The sequence below is a fragment of the Pristiophorus japonicus genome, unplaced genomic scaffold (assembly GCF_044704955.1).
Source record: "Pristiophorus japonicus isolate sPriJap1 unplaced genomic scaffold, sPriJap1.hap1 HAP1_SCAFFOLD_1473, whole genome shotgun sequence".
In the NCBI taxonomy this organism is placed as follows: Eukaryota; Metazoa; Chordata; class Chondrichthyes; family Pristiophoridae; genus Pristiophorus; species Pristiophorus japonicus.
Window position 1 is genome coordinate 1 of NW_027251148.1, and position 21,595 is coordinate 21,595.

The 21,595-nt window shown below is 50.5% G+C and overlaps 1 protein-coding gene across 1 annotated transcript in view; it reads right to left on the reverse strand.

Annotated features, from left to right (window-relative positions):
- Window positions 1-5,229: 5,229 nt before the first annotated feature.
- Window positions 5,230-21,595, reverse strand: part of LOC139242801 (angiotensin-converting enzyme 2-like) — a gene marked incomplete at both ends in the record, with an annotated part of 47,149 nt that continues 30,783 nt past the window's right edge. Inside the window, 4 exons of the mRNA XM_070870507.1 lie at window positions 5,230-5,424; window positions 7,278-7,394; window positions 11,203-11,303; window positions 18,680-18,738. Of these exons, the coding sequence (XP_070726608.1) occupies window positions 5,230-5,424; window positions 7,278-7,394; window positions 11,203-11,303; window positions 18,680-18,738 (472 nt within the window). The remainder of the gene's footprint in view (window positions 5,425-7,277; window positions 7,395-11,202; window positions 11,304-18,679; window positions 18,739-21,595) is intronic.

Below are 21,595 nucleotides of genomic sequence, written 5' to 3' on the forward strand. Positions count from 1 at the left end.
AGAAAGGAGAAGGGGGGGAGAAAGGAGAAAGGGGGGGAGAAAAGAGAAAGGGGGGAGAAAAGAGAAAGGGGGGGGAGAAAAGAGAAAGGGGGGGGGAGAAAGGAGAAGGGGGGAGAAAAGGAGAAGGGGGGAGAAAGGAGAAGGGGGGGAGAAAGGAGAAGGGGGAGAGAAAGGAGAAGGGGGGAGAAAGGAGAAGGGGGGAGAAAGGAGAAGGGGGGAGAAAGGAGAAGGGGAGAGAGAAAGGAGAAGGGGGGGAGAAAGGAGAAGGGGGGGAGAAAGGAGAAGGGGGGAGAAAGGAGAAGGGGGGGAGAAAGGAGAAGGGGGAGAAAGGAGAAGGGGGGGAGAAAGGAGAAGGGGAGAGAGAAAGGAGAAGGGGGGAGAAAGGAGAAAAGGGGGGTGGAGAAAGGAGAAGGGGGGGAGAAAGGAGAAGGGGGGGAGAAAGGAGAAGGGGGGGGAGAAAGGAGAAGGGGGGGGAGAAAGGAGAAGGGGGGAGAGAAAGGAGAAGGGGGGGGAGAAAGGAGAAAAGGGGGGGGAGAAAGGAGAAGGGGGGGAGAAAGGAGAAGGGGGGGGAGAAAGGAGAAGGGGGGTAGAAAGGAGAAGGGGGGGAGAAAGGAGAAGGGGGGAAGGAGAAAGGGGAGGGAGGCTGAACGCTCCGCGCCCAGCCGGACCCAAGACTTCGGGCAGGGCCCGTCCCCAGCACCAGATTTACAGTTAGGTGGCGTTGGATCGGGTCGGGAGCACGGGCCGGTTTGGGGGGAGCGCGGGTCGGGTCGAGGTCGGTTCGCTTTGGTTCGAGGGGAGGGTAGAGAGGGAGGGAGGGAGAGGGAGGTCAGGTCAGGTGGGGTGGGGGGGAGCGCGGGTCGGGGAACCAGTCCGGGGATGGTGCGGGGGGGGGGAGCAGGAGTTGGTTCGGTGTCGGTGTCGGGTCCGGTCCGTGGGCGGGGGAAGGCGGGAGTCGAGTCGGGTCGGGAGGAAGCAGGAGCTGGGCGTGGGAGGCAGCCTTATGCACGCAGCCCCAGTGAGGCCATTCGGCCAGGGCTAGGGGATGTGTGCTTTGGGCCCCTCCCACACAGTTTTGGGCGCCTGGAGCTACTGCACTTGCGCGCCCACTGTTGTGCGCATGTGCAGAGGTCCCGGCACTGTTTTCAGTGCAGGGACCTAGCTCCGCCCCCTACAGCTCGTGCTGCGCCGCGCCGAGCTGCAAACGACCTGCAGGGAGCCGGAGAATCTGTAAGTTTTTTTTAGGCGCACTTTGTGGCGCGAAAAACGGGCGTCCAGGTCGGGGCTGCGCCGTTCTAGGGCCCAATAGTGTCAGTCCGCGTTTTCTATTTCCATGCATTGCACAATCTTGTCCTTTATTCCTTACACTTTCTTTTCCTGCTCTCCTGACGGGAAGGAAGAAACAACATTCTTTGAGACCTGAATCCACAGGCAGCTGATTTCTGCTGCACAGTGATAGTTCTCTGACCTCGCCCCTCCCTATCTCCGTACTCTCCTCCAGCCCTACAACGCTCCGAGATCTCTTCAATTCTGGCCTCCTGCGCATCTCCGATTTCCATCGCTCCACCATTGGTGGCCGTGCCTTCAGCTGCCTGGGCTCCAAGCTCTGGAATTCCCTCCATTAACCACTCTACCTCTATCTCCTCCTTTAAGACGCTCCTTAAGATCTACCTCTTTGAGCAAGCATTAACTCACCTATCCTAATATCTCCTTATGTGGCTCAGTGCCAAACTTCGTCTGATTATGGGGAGCGGGCAGGGAAGTGGAGCTGATTCCATGATCGGATCAGCCATGATCTTATTGAATGGTGGAGCAGGCTCGAGGGGCCGAATGGCCGACTCCTGCTCCTATTTCTTATGCTCTTATGTTCCTGTGAATTGCCTTGGGATATTTTACGATGTTAATGGTGCTATACAAATGCTGTTGTTGTGGGTAAGGATGAGTGTTGGCAGGTCACTGAACCATCAGAGCCCAGCGTGACTATCACACACACATAGGCCGCAATTTCAGCACCCGTGGCGCGACCAGGGGTGATGTGTGGAAAACCTGCTCCCCGCTCCATCCCGCCCTCTCAAAGCAACCTTCCCTCAGTGGGGCTTGTTAAGCTCGCCCTGCGAGGGTCCCGGCTAATTAACAGGAAGCGCATCTGATGATGTCATTTGATGATGCTTCATCAGCTGGTTTCCTTAAAGGGACCATGCCCACATTGATATTGACAGTTGTGCTGTCAGTGTTCTGCAGTATTGAGGTGCTGCAAACACCGACAATCACGGCACAGAGGGGCACGGCTGCACCCAGGCTCTCCCGTCACTCCCTCCATCAGCTTATGGAGGGGGTCACAGCACACAAGGAGGTTCTCTTCCCTTACAATGGACAGAAGAGACCTGCCCAGGAGACCAAAGCAGCCTGGTTGCACATTGCACAGGAGGGCACAAGCAGCGATGTGGTCAGGCTAAAGTGGCGCAAAACTTTCAATGATCTCAGTAAATCACGAAATGTTACTGCCCTAACCCTAAAGCCACACTCAACCTCATCCTGCTGTGCCACTCATCACATCCCCGTCACTCTGCCTTCTCTACCCTACCCCTGCACATCCTTACTCACACCAACTTATCTTGTCCCTCCACCCATCCCTCTCTATTTATATTATCAGTTCCCCATCTCACTACCCACCCCTCACACTCACCCTCATCCTTGTCCAATCATACCGACTAACAACACACAAGGGTAGGCATTGGGTTCTTTAGCCAATGTTTATGTATAGTTCATGTTGATGCGTTGTCAAACATTGAAATCTTTATTTTCGACACTTTGCGTTCTTGGACAGATTTGTATGCACCTTTGGAAGTGGTTTAGTGAGTTGTAGTGAATGGTGAGACATAAGGGTACCCCCCCCCCCCCCACAATGGTGATGAGTGTGAAAGGAACGGGTTGGACATTGCAGGGATGCTTTATGGAGCTGGTGTGGGGTGGTGCCAACCTGACGCATCATGTGGCAGCCAGAGTGTACAGTGTCAAGTGAAGTAAATGTGGCCGTGGTGAGGCCATCACTGGCCTCCTGGGCAGCAATGTGGTCAGGTACTGATGCCCTGTGTACTGTGCAGCATCAGGTGATTGCGGAGGTTGGTGGTGATGCTGGTGTGTTTAGTGATGTTGGTGTTGGGGCTGATCGTGGTAGGATTCTGAGGACCAAGGTGAGATTTTTTCAAGGGCTCCGATGCTGCTGGAATAGATGGCAGGTGAGGTTGAGATGACAGAAGCGATCTGTCAATGGTGAGAGAGGTTGCTCCAAGGAGGTGACAGTAAATAGAGAGTTCACTGTAAACATTTCCAACCTGCATACAGCTCAGAAGTTTCTTCCAAATCCTTAAGGCTTCAGCTTCTGACACTGGAAAGTGAACAGTTGTGAAATGGTAGCTTTCATACCACTTCTGCAGCTGTCAATGAATCGAAGTAATGGAAAGTCACTGAAACCCAATACACTTACCTGGCGTGTTCCCCAAGGGACAGCAAACCCGTCAAAAAGGTTGCGAAAATTGTAAGTGCCTGCCTTTAATCTTCTTAAGTAGCATTCAAATACCCGTTAACTACCTTAATTAACTGATCTTGCTAATCCCTCACTCACTGATCCCTCACTCACTGATCCCTCACTCACTGATCCCTCTCACTCACTCGCTGATCCCCCTCACTCACTGATCCCCCTCACTCACTGATCACTCACTCGCTGATCCCTCTCACTCACTGATCCCTCACTCACTGATCCCCCTCGCTCACTGATCCATCACTCACTGATCCCTCACTCGCTGATCCCTCTCACTCGCTGATCCCTCTCACTCGCTGATCCCTCTCACTCACTGATCCCCCTCACTCACTGATCCCCCTCACTCACTGATCCCCCTCAATCGATGATCCCTCTCACTCACTGATCCCCCTCACTCACTGATCCCCTTCATTCACTGATCCCTCACTCACTGATCCCCCTCACTCACTGATCCCCCTCACTCACTGATCCCCCTCAGTCACTGATCTCCCTCACTCACTGATCTCCCTCACTCACTGACCCCAGTCACTCACTGATCCCCCTCACTCACTGATCCCCCTCACTCACTGATCCCCCTCACTCACTGATCCCTCGCTCACTGATCCTTCACTCACTGATCCCTCACTCACTGATCCCTCACTCACTGATCCCTCTCACTCATTGATCCCCCTCACTCATTGATCCCCCTCACTCACTGATCTCTCACCCACTGATTTCTCACTCACTGATCTCTCACTCACTGATCCCCCTCACTCACTGATCCCTCACTCACTGATCCCTCACTCACTGATCCCCTCACTCACTGATCCCCTCACTCACTGATCCCTCACTCACTGATCCCTCACTCACTGATCCCCCTCACTCACTGATCCCTCTCTCGCTGATCCCCCTCACTCACTGATCCCTCTCACTCACTGATCCCCCTCACTCACTGATCCCTCACTCGCTGATCCTCCTCACTCGCTGATCCCCCTCACTCACTGATCCCTCACTCACTGATCCCTCACTCACTGATCCCTCTCACTCACTGATCCCCCTCACTCACTGATCCCTCACTCACTGATCCCTCTCACTCACTGATCCCTCACTCACTGATCCCCCTCACTCACTGATCCCTCACTCACTGATCCCCCTCACTCACTGATTCCCCCTCACTCACTGATGATCCCTCACTCACTGATTTCCCCCTCACTCACTGATCCCTCACTCACTGATCCCCCTCACTCACTGATCCCTCACTCAATGATCCCTCACTCACTGATCCCTCACTCGCTGATCCCCCACTCGCTGATCCCCCTCACTCACTGATCCCCCTCACTCACTGATCCCTCACTCACTGATCCCTCACTCGCTGATCCCCCTCACTCGCTGATCCCCCTCACTCACTGATCCCACTCACTCACTGATCCTCCTCAGTCACTGATCCCTCATTCTCGCTGATTCCCCTCACTCACTGATCCCACTCACTCACTGATCCCCCTCAGTCACTGATCCCTCATTCTCGCTGATCCCACTCACTCGCTGATCCCCCTCACTCACTGATCCCCTGTTTTCGACACTACTGACCATTATCTCTCGTACTTACTATTTTCGAAAGTACTTATTTATAGTACACAGCATTTTCTGCGGTACTTTGCTTTGTACAGTAATGACGGTAATCAGTATCACTCGTTGTTGATGGTACTTACTGCCTGCGAGTTCGATACCCACTAACCATCAGGGCGATTAATCCAATGCACACCAGGCTGATGATAACGCCGAAGACGACGAGCCAGATGGTCACTGGGGCCTGAGACGCTGGTGCAAGAGTGGGTGGAATTCCAATAAACTCGAGTGTGTCATCGCTCAATAGGAAGGCACTGTTAAATCGCTCTCTGTTCTTCCTGTGACAGAAAACAACATTTCATGTGACTGGTGTGTGAGAATCTCAGACAGTGTGTAACAAATTCCTCCTTAGAATCGGAATAACGATTAGCAATTAGGATTATAAGACCCGAAGGTTCCTCAACACACGGACCTGGCACAAAAACAGCACAAACTAAAATACAGTGGCACTTTCTCTCAGAGAGGCGACAAAGATGGTTTAATATTTGCCTGGAAGTGATTGCGAGCATCTTAAGGTGCTCATAACAAATTCCTCCGACCACTAGTTTCACAGAGGCATTGACCTGTTGACCTCAGCTGTGGATCAGTGGGCAGCACCCTCGCCTCGGGGTCAGAAGGCTGTGGGTTCAAGTCCCACTCCAGGGATTGGAGCACCTAAATCTAGGCTGACACTCCCAGTGCAGTACTGAGGGAGTGCTGCACTGTCGGAGGGGCAGTACTGAGGGAGTGCTGCACTGTCGGAGGGTCAGTACTGAGGGAGTGCTGCACTGTCGGAGGGTAAGTACTGAGGGAGTGCTGCACTGTCGGAGGGGCAGTACTGAGGGACTGCTGCACTGTCGGAGGGGCAGTACTGAGGAAGCGTCGCACTGTCAGAGGGGCAGTACTGAGGGAGTGCTGCACTGTCGGAGGGGCAGTACTGAGGGAGTGCTGCACTGTCGGAGGGGCAGTACTGAGGGAGTGCTGCACTGTCGGAGGGGCAGTACTGAGGGAGTGCTGCACTGTCGGAGGGGCAGTACTGAGGGAGCACCGCACTGTCGGAGAGGCAGTACTGAGGGAGTGCTGCACTGTCGGAGAGGCAGTACTGAGGGAGTGCTGCACTGTCGGAGGGGCAGTACTGAGGGAGTGCTGCACTGTCGGAGGGGCAGTACTGAGGGAGTGCTGCACTGTCGGAGGGGCAGTACTGAGGGGGCCCCGCACTGTCGGAAGGGCAGTACTGAGGGGGTGCTGCACTGTCGGAGGGTCAGTACTGAGGGAGTGCTGCACTGTCGGAGGGTCAGTACTGAGGGAGCGTCGCACTGTCAGAGGGGCAGTACTGAGGGAGCGCTGCACTGTCGGAGGGGCAGTACTGAGGGAGCGTCGCACTGTCAGAGGGGCAGTACTGAGGGAGCGTCGCACTGTCAGAGGGGCAGTAGTGAGGGAGTGCTGCACTGTCGGAGGGGCAGTACTGAGGGAGTGCTGCACTGTCGGATGGGCAGTGCTGAGGGAGCGTCGCACTGTCAGAGGGGCAGTACTGAGGGAGCGCTGCACTGTGGGAGGGGCAGTAGTGAGGGAGTGCTGCACTGTCGCAGGTGCCGTCTTTTGGATGAGACGTTAAACTGAGGCCCCGTCTGCTCTCTCAGATGGACATAAAAGATTGCATGGCACTGCTACACTGTCGGAGGGGCAGTAGTGAGGGAGTGCTGCTCTGTCGGAGGGGCTGTACTGAGGGAGTGCTGCACTGTCGGAGGGCAGTACTGAGGGAGTGCTGCTCCGTTGGAGGGACTGTACTGAGGGAGTGCTGCACTGTCGGAGGGGCAGTACTGAGGGAGTGCCGCACTGTCAGAGGGGCAGTACTGAGGGAGTGCCGCACTGTCAGAGGGGCAGCACTGAGGGAGTTAGGACACGGGCAGCTGAGTTTTGGATCACGTCTAGTTTATTTAGGGTAGAATGTGGGAGGCCAGCCAGGAGTGCGTTGAAATAGTCAAGTCTAGAGGTAACAAAGGCACGGATGAGGGAGGAAGGCATGGATACAAGGAAGTGACGTCTTCATATCATCACATCACCATGTCACATTGTACACTGTGCCTGCAGGCCTGGCCACTTCGCTTGTAAGAACACAATCCAGACATGAACAACCACATTCAGATGATACCTGATAGCTTGCTCCACTTCTGCCTTTGGAATAATGTCTGAGATGTTCGTTGGTTTGACAACAAGGAAATAAAATGAGATCCTTTGTGTTTCATCGAATATATAAACGTTTTCTGCCCTGTGTGGAAGAAAGGAATATGACCAATGAATATAAAGGAGCCCCAGCCTAGACAGACTTCTGTTAACATCGGCACAGAGTTGGGTATTTCACCGGTGTAATGCTGCCCCTGTGAGGATGCTCACAGGTTTGTAGAGCTGTTGTGACTTGACCTGGAGGGTGGTGAACGGAGCAGTCCTGTGTAATCGTTTTTTAAATCGGTTCACGGGCTCCCAGGCTGCTTGCAATTTTTGCGGTCTGGAGGAGCCCGTGTTCCATGTCTATGTTGTATGTGCGAGGTTGCAGCCCCACTTCCATTATTTGAAGGGGCTGCTCCTCAAATTCTGGTTGCACTTCAGTCCCACACTCCTGATCTTTGGGCACCCTGTGCGGAGGGGAGCGGGCAGGTCGGAGGGCCTCCTCGTAGGACTGCTCCTGGGCATGGCCAAGGGGGCCATCAGCCGGTCCAGGCAGCGGGCGGTCGAGCGGATTGTTCAGCCTGACTGCCCGCCTCTCTTCCACGCTTACATCCGATCCAGGGTGTCCCTGGAGATGGAGCACGCGATGTCCACTGTTCCGCTCGCGGCCTTCCACGAGAGGTGGGCTCCAGAGGGATTGGAGTGTATCATCACCCCCGGCAACCAAATTTTAATTTGATCCTTAATGTTTAAAGTTTAATTTGTCTATGTTTGTCGGTTTTAGTGCCCCCCTTTTTAGTCAGGGGACACTTGTATAATTTGTGTGTTTTTTTGGTGCCTTCAAAAAAACCCTCAAAAAACCCAAAAAAAAGAAATAAAAAAAAACAAGGGGGCACTTGAAAAGTTTTTGGAGTGTGACCACCGCCCCCCCCCTTTTAATCTGGGGGAACTTGTTTAATATTCTCAACTAAAATAGTTGTAGAGCTGTTGAGTTGGGAGTGGCTGAGCCAATCACGTGATGTTCACAAGACTCAATAAAACCCCAGCCAGTTTGGTTCGGGGGATCCATGATGAGGCAGGTGGTTGTGAGCCTGGTGGATAAACTGGTAATGTGTAGTGTGATTGTCAAACCTTTGCTAATAAACCAACTAGTTCTTAATAGCAATGTGTTGCTATGAATTCTTAAGCAAAGAACCCATGAAGCAAATACATTACACCCCGAACACTGTGACATAAATCCCAATCATTCCCAAATATTTACACTGGCTGATGTACACATTGTTGCCGTGAGGAATTATTTGTGGGACTGACCAATATTGTGCACCGTTAACATAAAACGGAACCCCACTGCATTTGAACTGGCCAGCTGTCGGTACACTCACTTGGTGTCAGCTGTGTCTCAGTGGGCAGCACTCTCGCCTCTGAGTCAGAAGTTTGTGGGTTCAAGCCCCACGCCAGGGACTTGAGCACAAAATCTAATCTGACATTCCCAGTGATGCACTTTCCTCCAGCGAATGTCTGTCCTACCTGTGACAGAGACTGTAATTCCCGTATTGGGCTGTTCAGTCACTTGAGAACTCACCTTTAGAGTGGAAGCAAGTCTTCCTCGATTCCGAGGGACTGCCTATGATGACGATGCGCTGTCGGACGAGACATTAAACCGAGGCCCCGTTCCTGAAGATGTGAAAGCTCCTGTGCCACTTCAGGAAGAGGAAATCAGCCTTGCTGAAGAGGCAGCATCACTCGGCACACCCCAGCAAGCACTAGAGCAGAGGCTCACACCATGCCTACTTTAGATGGTGGGTAATGGCGGGGTCTTCAGGTGGTGACTCTCTGGGCACAAGCGAGCAGGAGCTAGGGTGGGGAGATAGGAGTCCACAGGTGCCACCTCACCAGAGGGCGCGATCACATACTTACAATGCTGCAGAGGACTCAGAAGCTGACTTTGAGACCCTGATTATGGACGAAGGCTGATGGGCAGACACCGGGGAACACCAGGTGCACTGGGCAACCTGTTAGTCAGCGCAATAGCTCAGAGATGGAGCTCAAATGTATGCTCCTAAAATGCAGCCACTGGGGAAACACTTTGTGGAGAACTTGAATTGGTTAAAAAGCACACTAGACAGTCACTAACGGGATAACTAACCTGATTGAGTTATTTGATGAAGTGACAGAGAGGGTTGATGAAGGTGGTGCAGTAGATGTTGTATGTATAGACTTTCAAAGTGGATTTGAAACATGGGCAAACACATGGCAGATGTAATTTAATGTGGATAAGTGTGAAGTGATGCTCTTTGGGAGGCACAACATGGAGAGGCAGTATAATCCAAATGGTACTATTTTGAGGGTGGGGGGGGGAACAGAGGGACCTGGGGATGCATATGCACAAATCTTTGAAGGTGGCAGGGCAAGTTGAGAAGGTGGTTAAGAAAGTGTGTGGGACACTTGACTTTGTAAATAGGGGCATTGAATACAAAAGCAAGGAAGTCATGGTATGCCTTTACAAATCACTGGCCTGACCTCCGCTGGAGTATTGTGTATAGTTCTGGCTACCACACTGTCGGAAGGATGTAAAGGCCTTGGAGACGGCGCAGAAGAGGTTTACCAGGATGACATCAGGGATGAGGGAGTTCAACTTTGTGGAGAGACTGGAGAAGCTGGGGTTGTTCTCCTTAGAGTACCGAAGGTTAAGGGGAGATCTAATAGAGGTGTTCAAAATGATGTGGTGTTTTCATACAGCAATTAGGGAGGAACTGTTCCCTGGAAAGTGGGTCGGTAACCAGAGGTCACAGGTTTAAAATAATTGGCATGAACCAGAGGGAAATGAGGAGAATATTTTCACATAGAGGGTTGTTATAATCGGGAACACACTGCCTGAAAGGACCGTGGAGGCAGAATCCATCGGACCTTGCAAAAGGCAATTGGACGTGTGCTTGAAGAGGACTCATTTGTGGGTTGCTTGGAAGAAAGCTGGGGACTGGGACTAATTTGGAGAGTTCTTTCACAGGCACGACAGGCTGAACGGCCTCCTTCTGTGCTGTAAGTTTCTATGATTCCATTAAGTTAGCCAGCAGCCTGAAATGATAAACTAGCAACTAGCCTGGTGCGGGATTCCTCTCACATCTCATGGTGATTGAGTTCAGTCCACAGCGAGCGGAGGACTGCGAGCTTTCAATATTCAAAACGGGTCCTGGCAGAAATTCAGAACCCTAATTTGAATAAACCATTCACAACCGTTAAATATTCCCACTGTGTGCTCCCGATTCCAGCGCACCCCTCTTATCCAGTATGGCAGGGAATGTGCGTGTGCTTCCGTTCACCATATTGGGACCTTGGTGGGTCAGGCTGCTTTTCCAGGCCAGAGATTTTTAGTAAGATACAGGCAGGTTTATCGTTAAATAGGAAACCTTCGGCCAGTTTGAGAAACAACCAAGTAGAGGTGGTTGAAGCACGGGAGTTTCTCTGCAATTCAGGCAAAGGTGATGCTGCAGCACCACTACTGGCAGGAGAATGTAATCACAGTGTGACATGTTTACATAGATAGTTTCCATTATAACATTGGGCATAGAGATTTATAATGAATAATCTTGGTGCAAAAGTGTGCCCAAAACATAACCATAGGAAGTAAAGTGCAGGTAGGTATAAGATTTTTAAGCTGTAGGGCCACACTAATTGCACACTACGTATATTTAAAAAAGAATGATAATGTTCTTCTTATATCTATCTCCTCGGGTGTTGAAAGGATTGTCAATCTATCCGATTGCTAGGTTTATGCTGCATTGTGTAGACCAGCACTATTACCATGGCAAGGACCATCACTCGGTTTACATCTGATATTACAGCTACACCACAGCAGGGCTGACCATGTAACAATGTGTAATGTGAAGAGACAGACCAACAGACAAACTTACACAAAGTCAATAATCTGGTTTTTATATTCATCCCAGTATTTTCTCATGGAAAAGGCGACTGCTGATTGGAAGAAATATTTTTCACTTGCATCCCATATGTACTGAAATCAAATAACAATCCATTGAGTTAGTATTCACACACACAGACCTTTCAATATTTCCAGCTGAGGAAACAGCAACTGATTATTGGAACCAGACCTGTCACATACAGCCGCATATAATAAACACTTTATGCGCAAATTTACAGAACTCAACGGCTGTTCACCATCTTTAACAGCTCAACGCATTACAGCAGTAGTTTTTATACAATAACTCGACCATGAAATCATAAAGTAAACCAGTGCAAGGCAGCACAGTCTGAAAGCTGGACAGTGCTCAATGGCAATGCCAGTGGACTATAATGTTGCTTCTGTGGAGACAGCATTGACTTCAGGGTTCAAACGGAGATAAGAATGTAGAGTCAGCCCTGAGTGTTGTAACGTGTCAGCCGTGACCCTCCCAGTGCAGTACTGAGGGAGCGCCACACTGTCGGAGGGATAGTACTAAGGGAGCGCCACACTGTCGGAGGGATAGTACTAAGGGAGCGCCGCACTGTCGGAGGGGCAGTACTGAGGGAGTGCTGCACTGTCGGAGGGGCAGTACTGAGGGAGCGCCGCACTGTCAGAGGGGCAGTACTGAGGGAGTGCCGCACTGTCGGAGGGGCAGTACTGAGGGAGCGCCACACTGTCAGAGGGGCAGTACTGAGGGAGCGCCACACTGTCAGAGGGGCAGTACTGAGGGAATGCCGCACTGTCGGAGGAGCAGTACTGAGGGAGTGCCGCACTGTCGGAGGGGCAGTACTGAGGGAGTGCCGCACTGTCAGAGGGGCAATACTGAGGGAGTGCCGCACTGTCGGAGGGGCAGTACTGAGGGAGTGCCGCACTGTCGGAGGGATAGTACTAAGGGAGTGCTGCACTGTCGGAGGGGTAGTACTGAGGGAGTGCCGCACTGTCGGAGGGGCAGTACTGAGGGAGTGCCGCACTGTCGGAGGGGTAGTAATGAGGGAGCGCCAGACTGTCAGAGCGACAGTACTGAGGGAGCGCCACACTTTTGGAGGGGTAGTACTGAGGGAGCGCTGGACTGTCAGAGGGGCAGTGCTGAGGGAATGCTGCACTGTCCGAGGGGCAGTACTGAGGGAGTGTCGCACTGTCGGAGGGGCAGTACTGAGGGAGTGCTGCACTGTCAGAGGGGCAGTACTGAGGGGGTGCTGCACTATTGGAGGATCAGTACTGTGGGAGGGCCAGTACTGAGGGAATGCTGCACTGTCAGAGGGGCAGTACTGAGGGAGTGCTGCACTGTCAGAGGGCCAGTACTGAGGGGGTGCTGCACTGTGGGAGGAACAGTACTAAGGGAGCGCTGCACTGTCGGAGGGGCAGTACTGAGGGAGTGCCGCACTGTCGGAGGGGTAGTACTGAGGGAGCGACAGTACTGAGGGAGTGCTGCACTGTCAGAGGGGCAGTACTGAGGGAGCGCCGCACTTTTGGAGGGGTAGTACTGAGGGAGCGCTGGACTGTCAGAGGGGCAGTGCTGAGGGAATGCTGTACTGTCCGAGGGGCAGTACTGAGGGAGTGCCGCACTGTCGGAGGGGCAGGACTGAGGGAGTGCTGCACTGTCAGAGGGGCACTACTGAGGGGGTGCTGCACTATTGGAGGATCAGTACTGTGGGAGGACCAGTACCGAGGGAATGCTGCACTGTCAGAGGGGCAGTACTGAGGGAGTGCTGCAATGTGGGAGGATCAGTACTGAGGGAGCGCTGGACTGTCAGAGGGGCAGTACTGAGCGAGTGCTGCACTGTCGGAGGGGCAGTACTGAGCGAGTGCTGCACTGTCGGAGGGGCAGTACTGAGGGAGCGCCGCACTGTCAGAGGGGCAGTACTGAGCGAGTGCTGCACTGTTGGAAGGGCAGTACTGAGCGAGTGCTGCACTGTCGGAGAGGCAGTACTGAGCGAGTGCTGCACTGTCGGAGGGGCAGTACTGAGGGGGTGCTGCACTGTGGGAGGATCAGTACTGAGGGATTGCTGCACTGTCCGAGGTACCGACTTTTGGATGAGACATTAAACCGAGGCCCCATCTGCCCTATCAGCTGGACGTAAAGAATCCCATGGCAATATTTTGAATCAACATCACGAAAACAGATTTTCTGGTAATTATCACATTGCTGTGTGTGGGAGCTTGCTGTGCGCAAATTGACTGCTACGTTTCCCACATTACAACAGTGACTACACTCCAGAAGTACTTCATTGGCTGTAAAGCGCTTTGGGACGTCCGATGGTTGTGAAAGGCGCTATATAAATGTAAGAACATAAGAAATAGGAGCAGGAGTCAGCCATTTGTCCCCTTGAGCCTGCTCCGCTATTTAATAAGATCATGGCTGATCTGATCATGGACTCAGCTCCAATTTCCCTGCCCGCTCCCCATAACCCTTTACTCCCTTATCGCTCAAAAATCTGTCTATTCAAAGACCCAGCCTCCACAGCTCTCTGGGGCAGAGAATTCCATAGATTTACAATCCTCTGAGAGAAGAAATTCCTCCTCATCTCAGTTTTAAATGGGCGGCCCCTTATTCAAAACTATGTCCCCTAGTTCTAGATTCCCCCATGAGTGGAAACATCCTCTCTGCATTGACCTTGTTAAGCCCCCTCATTATCTTATATGTTTCAATAAGATCACCTCTCATTCTTTTGAGCTCCAATGAGTATATCAACCTATCTTCATAAGTCAACCCCCTCATCTCTAGAATCAACCTAGTGAACCTTCTCTGAACAGCCTCCAATGCAGGTATATCCTTCCTTAAATACAGAGACCAAAACTGTACGCAGTACTCCAGGTGTGGCCTCACCAATACCCTGTACAGTTGTAGCAGGATGTCTCTGCTTTTATACTCTTGCAATAAAGGCCAACATTCCATTGGCCTTCCTGATTACTTGCTCTACCTGCGTATTAACTTTTTGGGTTTCATGCACAAGGACCCCCAGGTTCCACTGTACTGCAGCATTTTGCAATTTTTCTCAATTTAAATAATAATTTGCTTTTTTATATTTTCTGCCAAAGTGGATAACCTCATATTTCCCCACATTATACTCTATCTGCCAAATTTTTGCCCACTCACTTAACCTGTCTATATCCCTTTCCAGATTTTTTGTGTCCTCCTCACAACTTGCTTTCCCACCCATCTTTGTATCATCAGCAAACTTGGCTACATTACACTCCCTTCATCCAAGTCATTAATATAGATTGTAAATAGGTGAGGCTCCAGCCCTGATCCTTGCGGCACCCCACTAGTCAGTTTGCCAACCGGAAAATGACCCATTTATCCCAACTCTCAGTTTTCGGTTCGTTAGCCAAACCTCTAGCCATGCTAATATATTACCCCCAACCCCTTGAACTTTTATCTTGTGCAGTAACCTTTTTATGTGGCACATAAGTCGAATGCCTTCTAGAAACCCAAATACACCACATCCACTGTTTCCCCTTCTCCACCCTGCTCATTACATCCTCAAAGAACTCCAGCAAATTTGTCAAACATGACTTCCCTTTCATAAAACCATGCTGACTCTGTTTAACTAAATTATTTTTTCCAAATGTCCTGCTACTGCTTCCTTAATAATGGACTCCAGCATTTTCCCAATGACAAATGTTAGGCTAACTGGTCTAGTTTCCTGCTTTCTGTCTGCCTCCTTTTTTAAATAGGGGTGTTACATTTGCAGTTTTCCAATCTGCTGGGACCTCCCCAGAATCCAGGGAATTTTGGTAGATTACAACCAATGCATCCACTATCTCTGCAGCCACTTCTTTTAAGACCCGAGGATGTAAGCCATCAGGTCCAGGGGACTTGTCCACCTTTAGTCCTATTATTTTTCTGAGTACTACTTCTTTAGTGATAGTGATTGTATTAAGTTCCTCCCTACCTATCGCCCCTTGATTATCCACTATTGGGATGTTTTTAGTGTCTTCTACCGTGAAGACCGACACTAAATATTTGTTCAAAGTCTCTGCCATTTCCCTGTTCCCCATTATTAATTCCCCAGTCTCATTCTCTAAGGGATCAACATTTACTTTAGCCACTCTTTTCCTTTTTATATACCCAGTAGAAACTCTTACTATCTGTTTTTATATTTCTTGTTTATTTACTTTCATAATCTATCTTCCCTCTCTTTATTATTTTTTTAGTCGTTCTGTGCTGGTTTTTTAAAACTTTCCCAATCCTCTGGCCTCCCACTAGTCTTGGCCACATTGTATGCCCTTGTTTTCAATTTGATACTCTCCATTATTTCCTTAGTTAGCCACGGATGGTTATCCCTTCTCTTACAGTCTTTCCTTCTCATTGGGATATATTTTTGTTGAGTGTTATGAAATATCTCCTTAAATGTCTGCCACTGCTCATTAATCTATTTTCCAGTCCACTTTAGCTAACACTGCCCTCATACCTTTGTAGTTTCCTTTATTTAAGCTTAGGACACTATATAAATACAAATATTTATTTATTTTCTTTCTTATGCATTACGCTATTGTTCCTAATCTACATTAATGGCATGAATTCAGATACCACTGAAAACTGGTTCATTCTGCAGATCGTACCAAACTGGGAGACTGGCTGTCACACTGGAGAAACCAGCCCTGGAGCTGAGAATAAAACTGGATAGAATCTGTTAACAAGCAAAGCAGCGGCAGGTGAAAGTTACTACAGACAGACAGGTGCAAGGTACTGCACTTTCTGAGGGGAAAATGGACATCATACCTGTACTAAGGGCAGTGGAGAAAGAGCTAAAGATCAAATGGAATGAAATCTGCTTACCGCCAGACTTAATGGGAGAAGCTTTCAACTTGCAATCAAAATGAGCGCAAAGTAGGTGTCCTTCGCCTAACGACGGTTACATGTGTTGGACAAGCTGACAGCTCGAATGGTGCTGGTCATTGGACAGCTCACCCATTGTGTGGAGGAATTGTGGGGCAGGCCTGAAGCCAGTTCCTGGTCACCTACACATCTTAAAAGGGTGCTTATTGTAGCGCGCAAGTAAAGGCTACTTGTGTAATGAAAGGCAAAGCTGCCGACTGGGGGGAACGCCAAGATCGTGCGATAATACCTTGGAGGAGGGACAAACATAGAAAGTAGGTGCAGGAGTAGGCCATTCGGCCCTTCGAGCCTGCAACACCATTCAATATGATCATGGCTGATCATGAAACTTCAGTACCCCATTCCTGCTTTCTCTCCATACCCCTTGACCCCTTTAGCCGTAAGGGCCACATCTAACTCCCTTTTGAATATATCTAATGAACTGGCCTCAATAATTTTCTGTGGTAGAGAATTCCACAGGTTCACAACTCTCTAAGTGAAGAAGTTTCTCTTCATCTCGGTCCAAAATGGCTTACCCCTTATCCTTAGAATGTGACCCCTGGTTCTGGACTTCCCCAACATTGGGAACATTCTCCCTGCATCTAACCTGTCCAATCCTATTTCCATCAGATGGCGGGAAGGTGGCCCGCTACACTGCCTGGGAAGGGCAGATTGAGTTAGTGGAACATCTTAATGCTAGAAATTGGGCCCCCAGACCTGTTGGTCTCAGAATTACTATCCCAAGTGTCACTCACGCATGAAGAAGCTTTTCCTTACATCAGTCCAAAGTGAGTTTTCACCAATTTCAACCTATGCTCCCGTGTGGTGATCACCTGACTTGCCTTAAAGTGGTGCTCTGGATTTACCTCATTGTGCGTACAGGCACCTTTACAAGGCAAAAGAGCCAAAGCTGTTCAGTCTCTCTTGCCTCCTAACTCCGTCCTCTGATGCTCAGAATCAGTGACACATGAGCGTTGGTAAAAGTGTAAATAACCTTCACTCGACAAGGACAAGTTAACGACTAATCTTTACCAGGTATGGCAGCTAGGCCTAGATCTCCTAGTTGTCCATCACCAAACCTAACCTATCGTTTCTAATCCTTTCCTTCTTAAAAGGTTAAGTTGAAAATATTTTCCTTTCCTTGTTTCTTGTCCCTCGGAACTCCCACCATCTATTTTGGAGTGGAAGCTAACTTTTATTTTAAACAATTGACCTATCATTGGCTTAAAAGCAAAATTATAGGTAAGTATGGCAAGCAATCAGAAGTCTGGATATTAAAGTCATATCCACCTCACGATATCACCATAGCGATCTGTGACACACGTTGTTGTACAACAGACCATGAAAGATGCTGCCCCCAAGTCATCTCTCAGTGGCCCATAAAGCTCACTGACCCCTGAATGAGTAAACTCAGACACAGTGCTGGAAGGGTTCATTGTGATATCATCTCGTGCTGACTAGGGTTAAGATTTTATCGACTAGTGACCAAATAAACCTGCCTATGCTATTGCATTATAAAAAATGGCAATTAAAGTAATAAAACTCGTCAGCAAAATAGGAAACGGCAGAGTAGTCACAAGGTGACAGCTTCATGTAAATAAGACCAATTTACTCCAACTATAATTACCTCCGGCCCTTTATCAAATGAGGTGAAGTGATACTGCATTTGATTGAGACACAGGGCACTGTGTTTCTCAGGTGCATACAATGCTGCACTGCATCATTGCACTCATTCATTGTACCACAGAGTGGTGGGACCTGGGAGATACCAAGAGCCTGTGAGGCTTTGTCCCTGAGAGGGAAGGGTATCTTTCTCATACATCTCCTCATTGTTGCTTATAGCGCAGTATTGCAGAATTCTAGGGTCGTTACTTGCCCACGTTTTCCGCTAGTGAGTGGTGTTTGGCAAAGGAACTTTTCAAAATTTGTGTCCAGGATTGTGTACAAGGAGTATTCAATGAATTTTAAACCGCTATCTATCTTGATGTTTCAACCACTTTAATATTCACCTTCCTTGAATGTTATGCAGACCCTGATGGAGAAATAAATCCCATCAGTCCGTGCAATCTCCCCAAATATATGAAGATCAGCACCATCCCATAAAATACTGAGCAGATATTGTGCAAATGTCAGGTCTATTCTTGACCTTTAACCTAAACAACCACAGGCTGAGTTAGAAATGTCAACAGGTAGGGAAGCTTAAAATGTCCCCTCAAATTCTCACCTTCACCATTACAGCAAGCTTTCAACTTTACAAGAAGGTTTAATACATCTACCATGTTTGTATTTTATTATATGTTTGAAAACAGATAATTAAAAGATAGATTAGAGAGCTTATTGTTTAGATATTAAAAGTTAACTTGCCAAGTGTCGCTAGGAGTGACATTTCCCATTTTGGTCTACAAATGTGCCTTTGTGAAATGATGGCTGGCAGTATGACGCCTCCCACACATAAACCTGGCTGTTGATACTGTCTAATCCTTTCCCTTACCCAGTCAGCACTGTATGGACCATAACTCAACGCTGAAGAGCCGAGAGTTACTGATTATTTGCAATACAAATCATACACTGATAGGAATAGTGCTGCCAGGAAAATCAATCTTACCGCACTTTCTCCAAGGGCAGACTTCAGACTAATCCGTACTTTAAATGCGTCTTTTATATCTGAGAATAGACAGAAGGAAGAAAATGATCACAGGTTTGATTCAGATCCTAGAACAAGAGCTAGAAAATTAATTTAAAAATCTGAAACATATGATTCTATATATTTAATTATATAGATTCTATACATTAAATATATAGAATGCTGAGCTCTTCTTCCGTTGCCTTCGCTCTGTGCCCACTTCTTCGGCCAGGAGTCTTCCCCCTGCACAGCTGACCCTTTCTCCCATCTTCAGAATTCTTGTTCCACTGGGACCCCTCCCTCTGGCCTCTTACCTTCTCTAGAACTCTTCATTGGCGGGACATCGGCCGTGTCAGTTTCCCTGCTCCTCCCACTCACTCCAACCTCCCACCCTCTAAGCTTGCAGCATTCCGCTCGCTCAGATCCAACCCCAAGCTCGTCATCAAACCTGCTGACAACGGTGGGACTGTTGTTGTTTGGTGAACCGACTTCTACCATGTGAAGGCTGAATAACAACTCTGAGACCTCCTCCTACCTCCCCCTGGACCATGACACCACTACTGAACATCAAGTCATCATTTCCCAGACTGTCACTGACCTCATCTCCTCTGGAGATCTTCCCTTCACAGCCACCACCCTCATAGTTCCCCAACCCCGCACAGCCCGCTTCCACCCCGTTCCCAAGATCCACAAACAGGACTGCCCCGGTAGACCCATTGTTTCAGCCTGTTCTTGCCCCATGGAACTGATTTCTTCCTAGCACAACACTATTTTTTTCTCCCCTTGTCCAGTCTCTTCCCACCTATATCCATGAATCTTCTGACACCCTCCGTCACTTTTAACCGTTTCCAGTTTCCTGGTCCTAACCGTCTCATTTTTGCTATGGATGTCCAATCCCTCGACACCTCCATCCCTCACCGTAAACACCCAGTCCCTCGACACCTCCATCCCTCACCGTAAACACCCAGTCCCTCGACACCTCCAACCCTCACCGTAAACACCCAGTCCCTCGACACCTCCATCCCTCACCGTAAACACCCAGTCCCTCGACACCTCCAACCCTCACCGTAAACACCCAGTCCCTCGACACCTCCAACTCTCACCGTAAACACCCAGTCCCTCGACACCTCCAACCCTCACCGTGAGCACCCAGTCCCTCGACACCTCCATCCCTCACCGTAAACACCCAGTCCCTCGACACCTCCAACCCTCACCGTAAACACCCAGTCCCTCGACACCTCCATCCCTCACCGTAAACACCCAGTCCCTCGACACCTCCATCCCTCACCGTAAACACCCAGTCCCTCGACACCTCCATCCCTCACCGTAAACACCCAGTCCCTCGACACCTCCAACCCTCACCGTGAGCACCCAGTCCCTCGACACCTCCATCCCTCACCGTAAACACCCAGTCCCTCGACACCTCCATCCCTCACCGTAAACACCCGGTCCCTCGACACCTCCATCCCTCACCGTGAGCACCCAGTCCCTCGACACCTCCATCCCTCACCGTAAACACCCAGTCCCTCGACACCTCCAACCCTCACCGTAAACACCCAGTCCCTCGACACCTCCATCCCTCACCGTAAACACCCAGTCCCTCGACACCTCCAACCCTCACCGTAAACACCCAGTCCCTCGACACCTCCATCCCTCACCGTAAACACCCAGTCCCTCGACACCTCCATCCCTCACCGTAAACACCCAGTCCCTCGACACCTCCAACTCTCACCGTAAACACCCAGTCCCTCGACACCTCCATCCCTCACCGTAAACACCCAGTCCCTCGACACCTCCAACTCTCACCGTAAACACCCAGTCCCTCGACACCTCCATCCCTCACCGTAAACACCCAGTCCCTCGACACCTCCAACCCTCACCGTAAACACCCAGTCCCTCGACACCTCCAACCCTCACCGTAAACACCCAGTCCCTCGACACCTCCAACTCTCACCGTAAACACCCAGTCCCTCGACACCTCCAACCCTCACCGTGAACACCCAGTCCCTCGATACCTCCATCCCTCACCGTAAACACCCAGTCCCTCGACACCTCCAACCCTCACCGTAAACACCCAGTCCCTCGACACCTCCATCCCTCACCGTAAACACCCAGTCCCTCGACACCTCCAACCCTCACCGTAAACACCCAGTCCCTCGACACCTCCATCCCTCACCGTAAACACCCAGTCCCTCGACACCTCCATCCCTCACCGTAAACACCCAGTCCCTCGACACCTCCAACTCTCACCGTAAACACCCAGTCCCTCGACACCTCCAACCCTCACCGTAAACACCCAGTCCATCGACACCTCCATCCCTCACCGTAAACACCCAGTCCCTCGACACCTCCAACCCTCACCGTAAACACCCAGTCCCTCGACACCTCCATCCCTCACCGTGAGCACCCAGTCCCTCGACACCTCCATCCCTCACCGTAAACACCCAGTCCCTCGACACCTCCAACCCTCACCGTAAACACCCAGTCCCTCGACACCTCCAACCCTCACCGTAAACACCCAGTCCCTCGACACCTCCAACTCTCACCGTAAACACCCAGTCGCTCGACACCTCCAACCCTCACCGTAAACACCCAGTCCCTCGACACCTCCAACTCTCACCGTAAACACCCAGTCCCTCGACACCTCCAACCCTCACCGTAAACACCCAGTCCCTCGACACCTCCAACCCTCACCGTAAACACCCAATCCCTCGACACCTCCATCCCTCACCGTAAACACCCAGTCCCTCGACACCTCCAACCCTCACCGTAAACACCCAGTCCCTCGACACCTCCAACCCTCACCGTAAACACCCAATCCCTCGACACCTCCAACCCTCACCGTAAACACCCAGTCCCTCGACACCTCCATCCCTCACCGTAAACACCCAGTCCCTC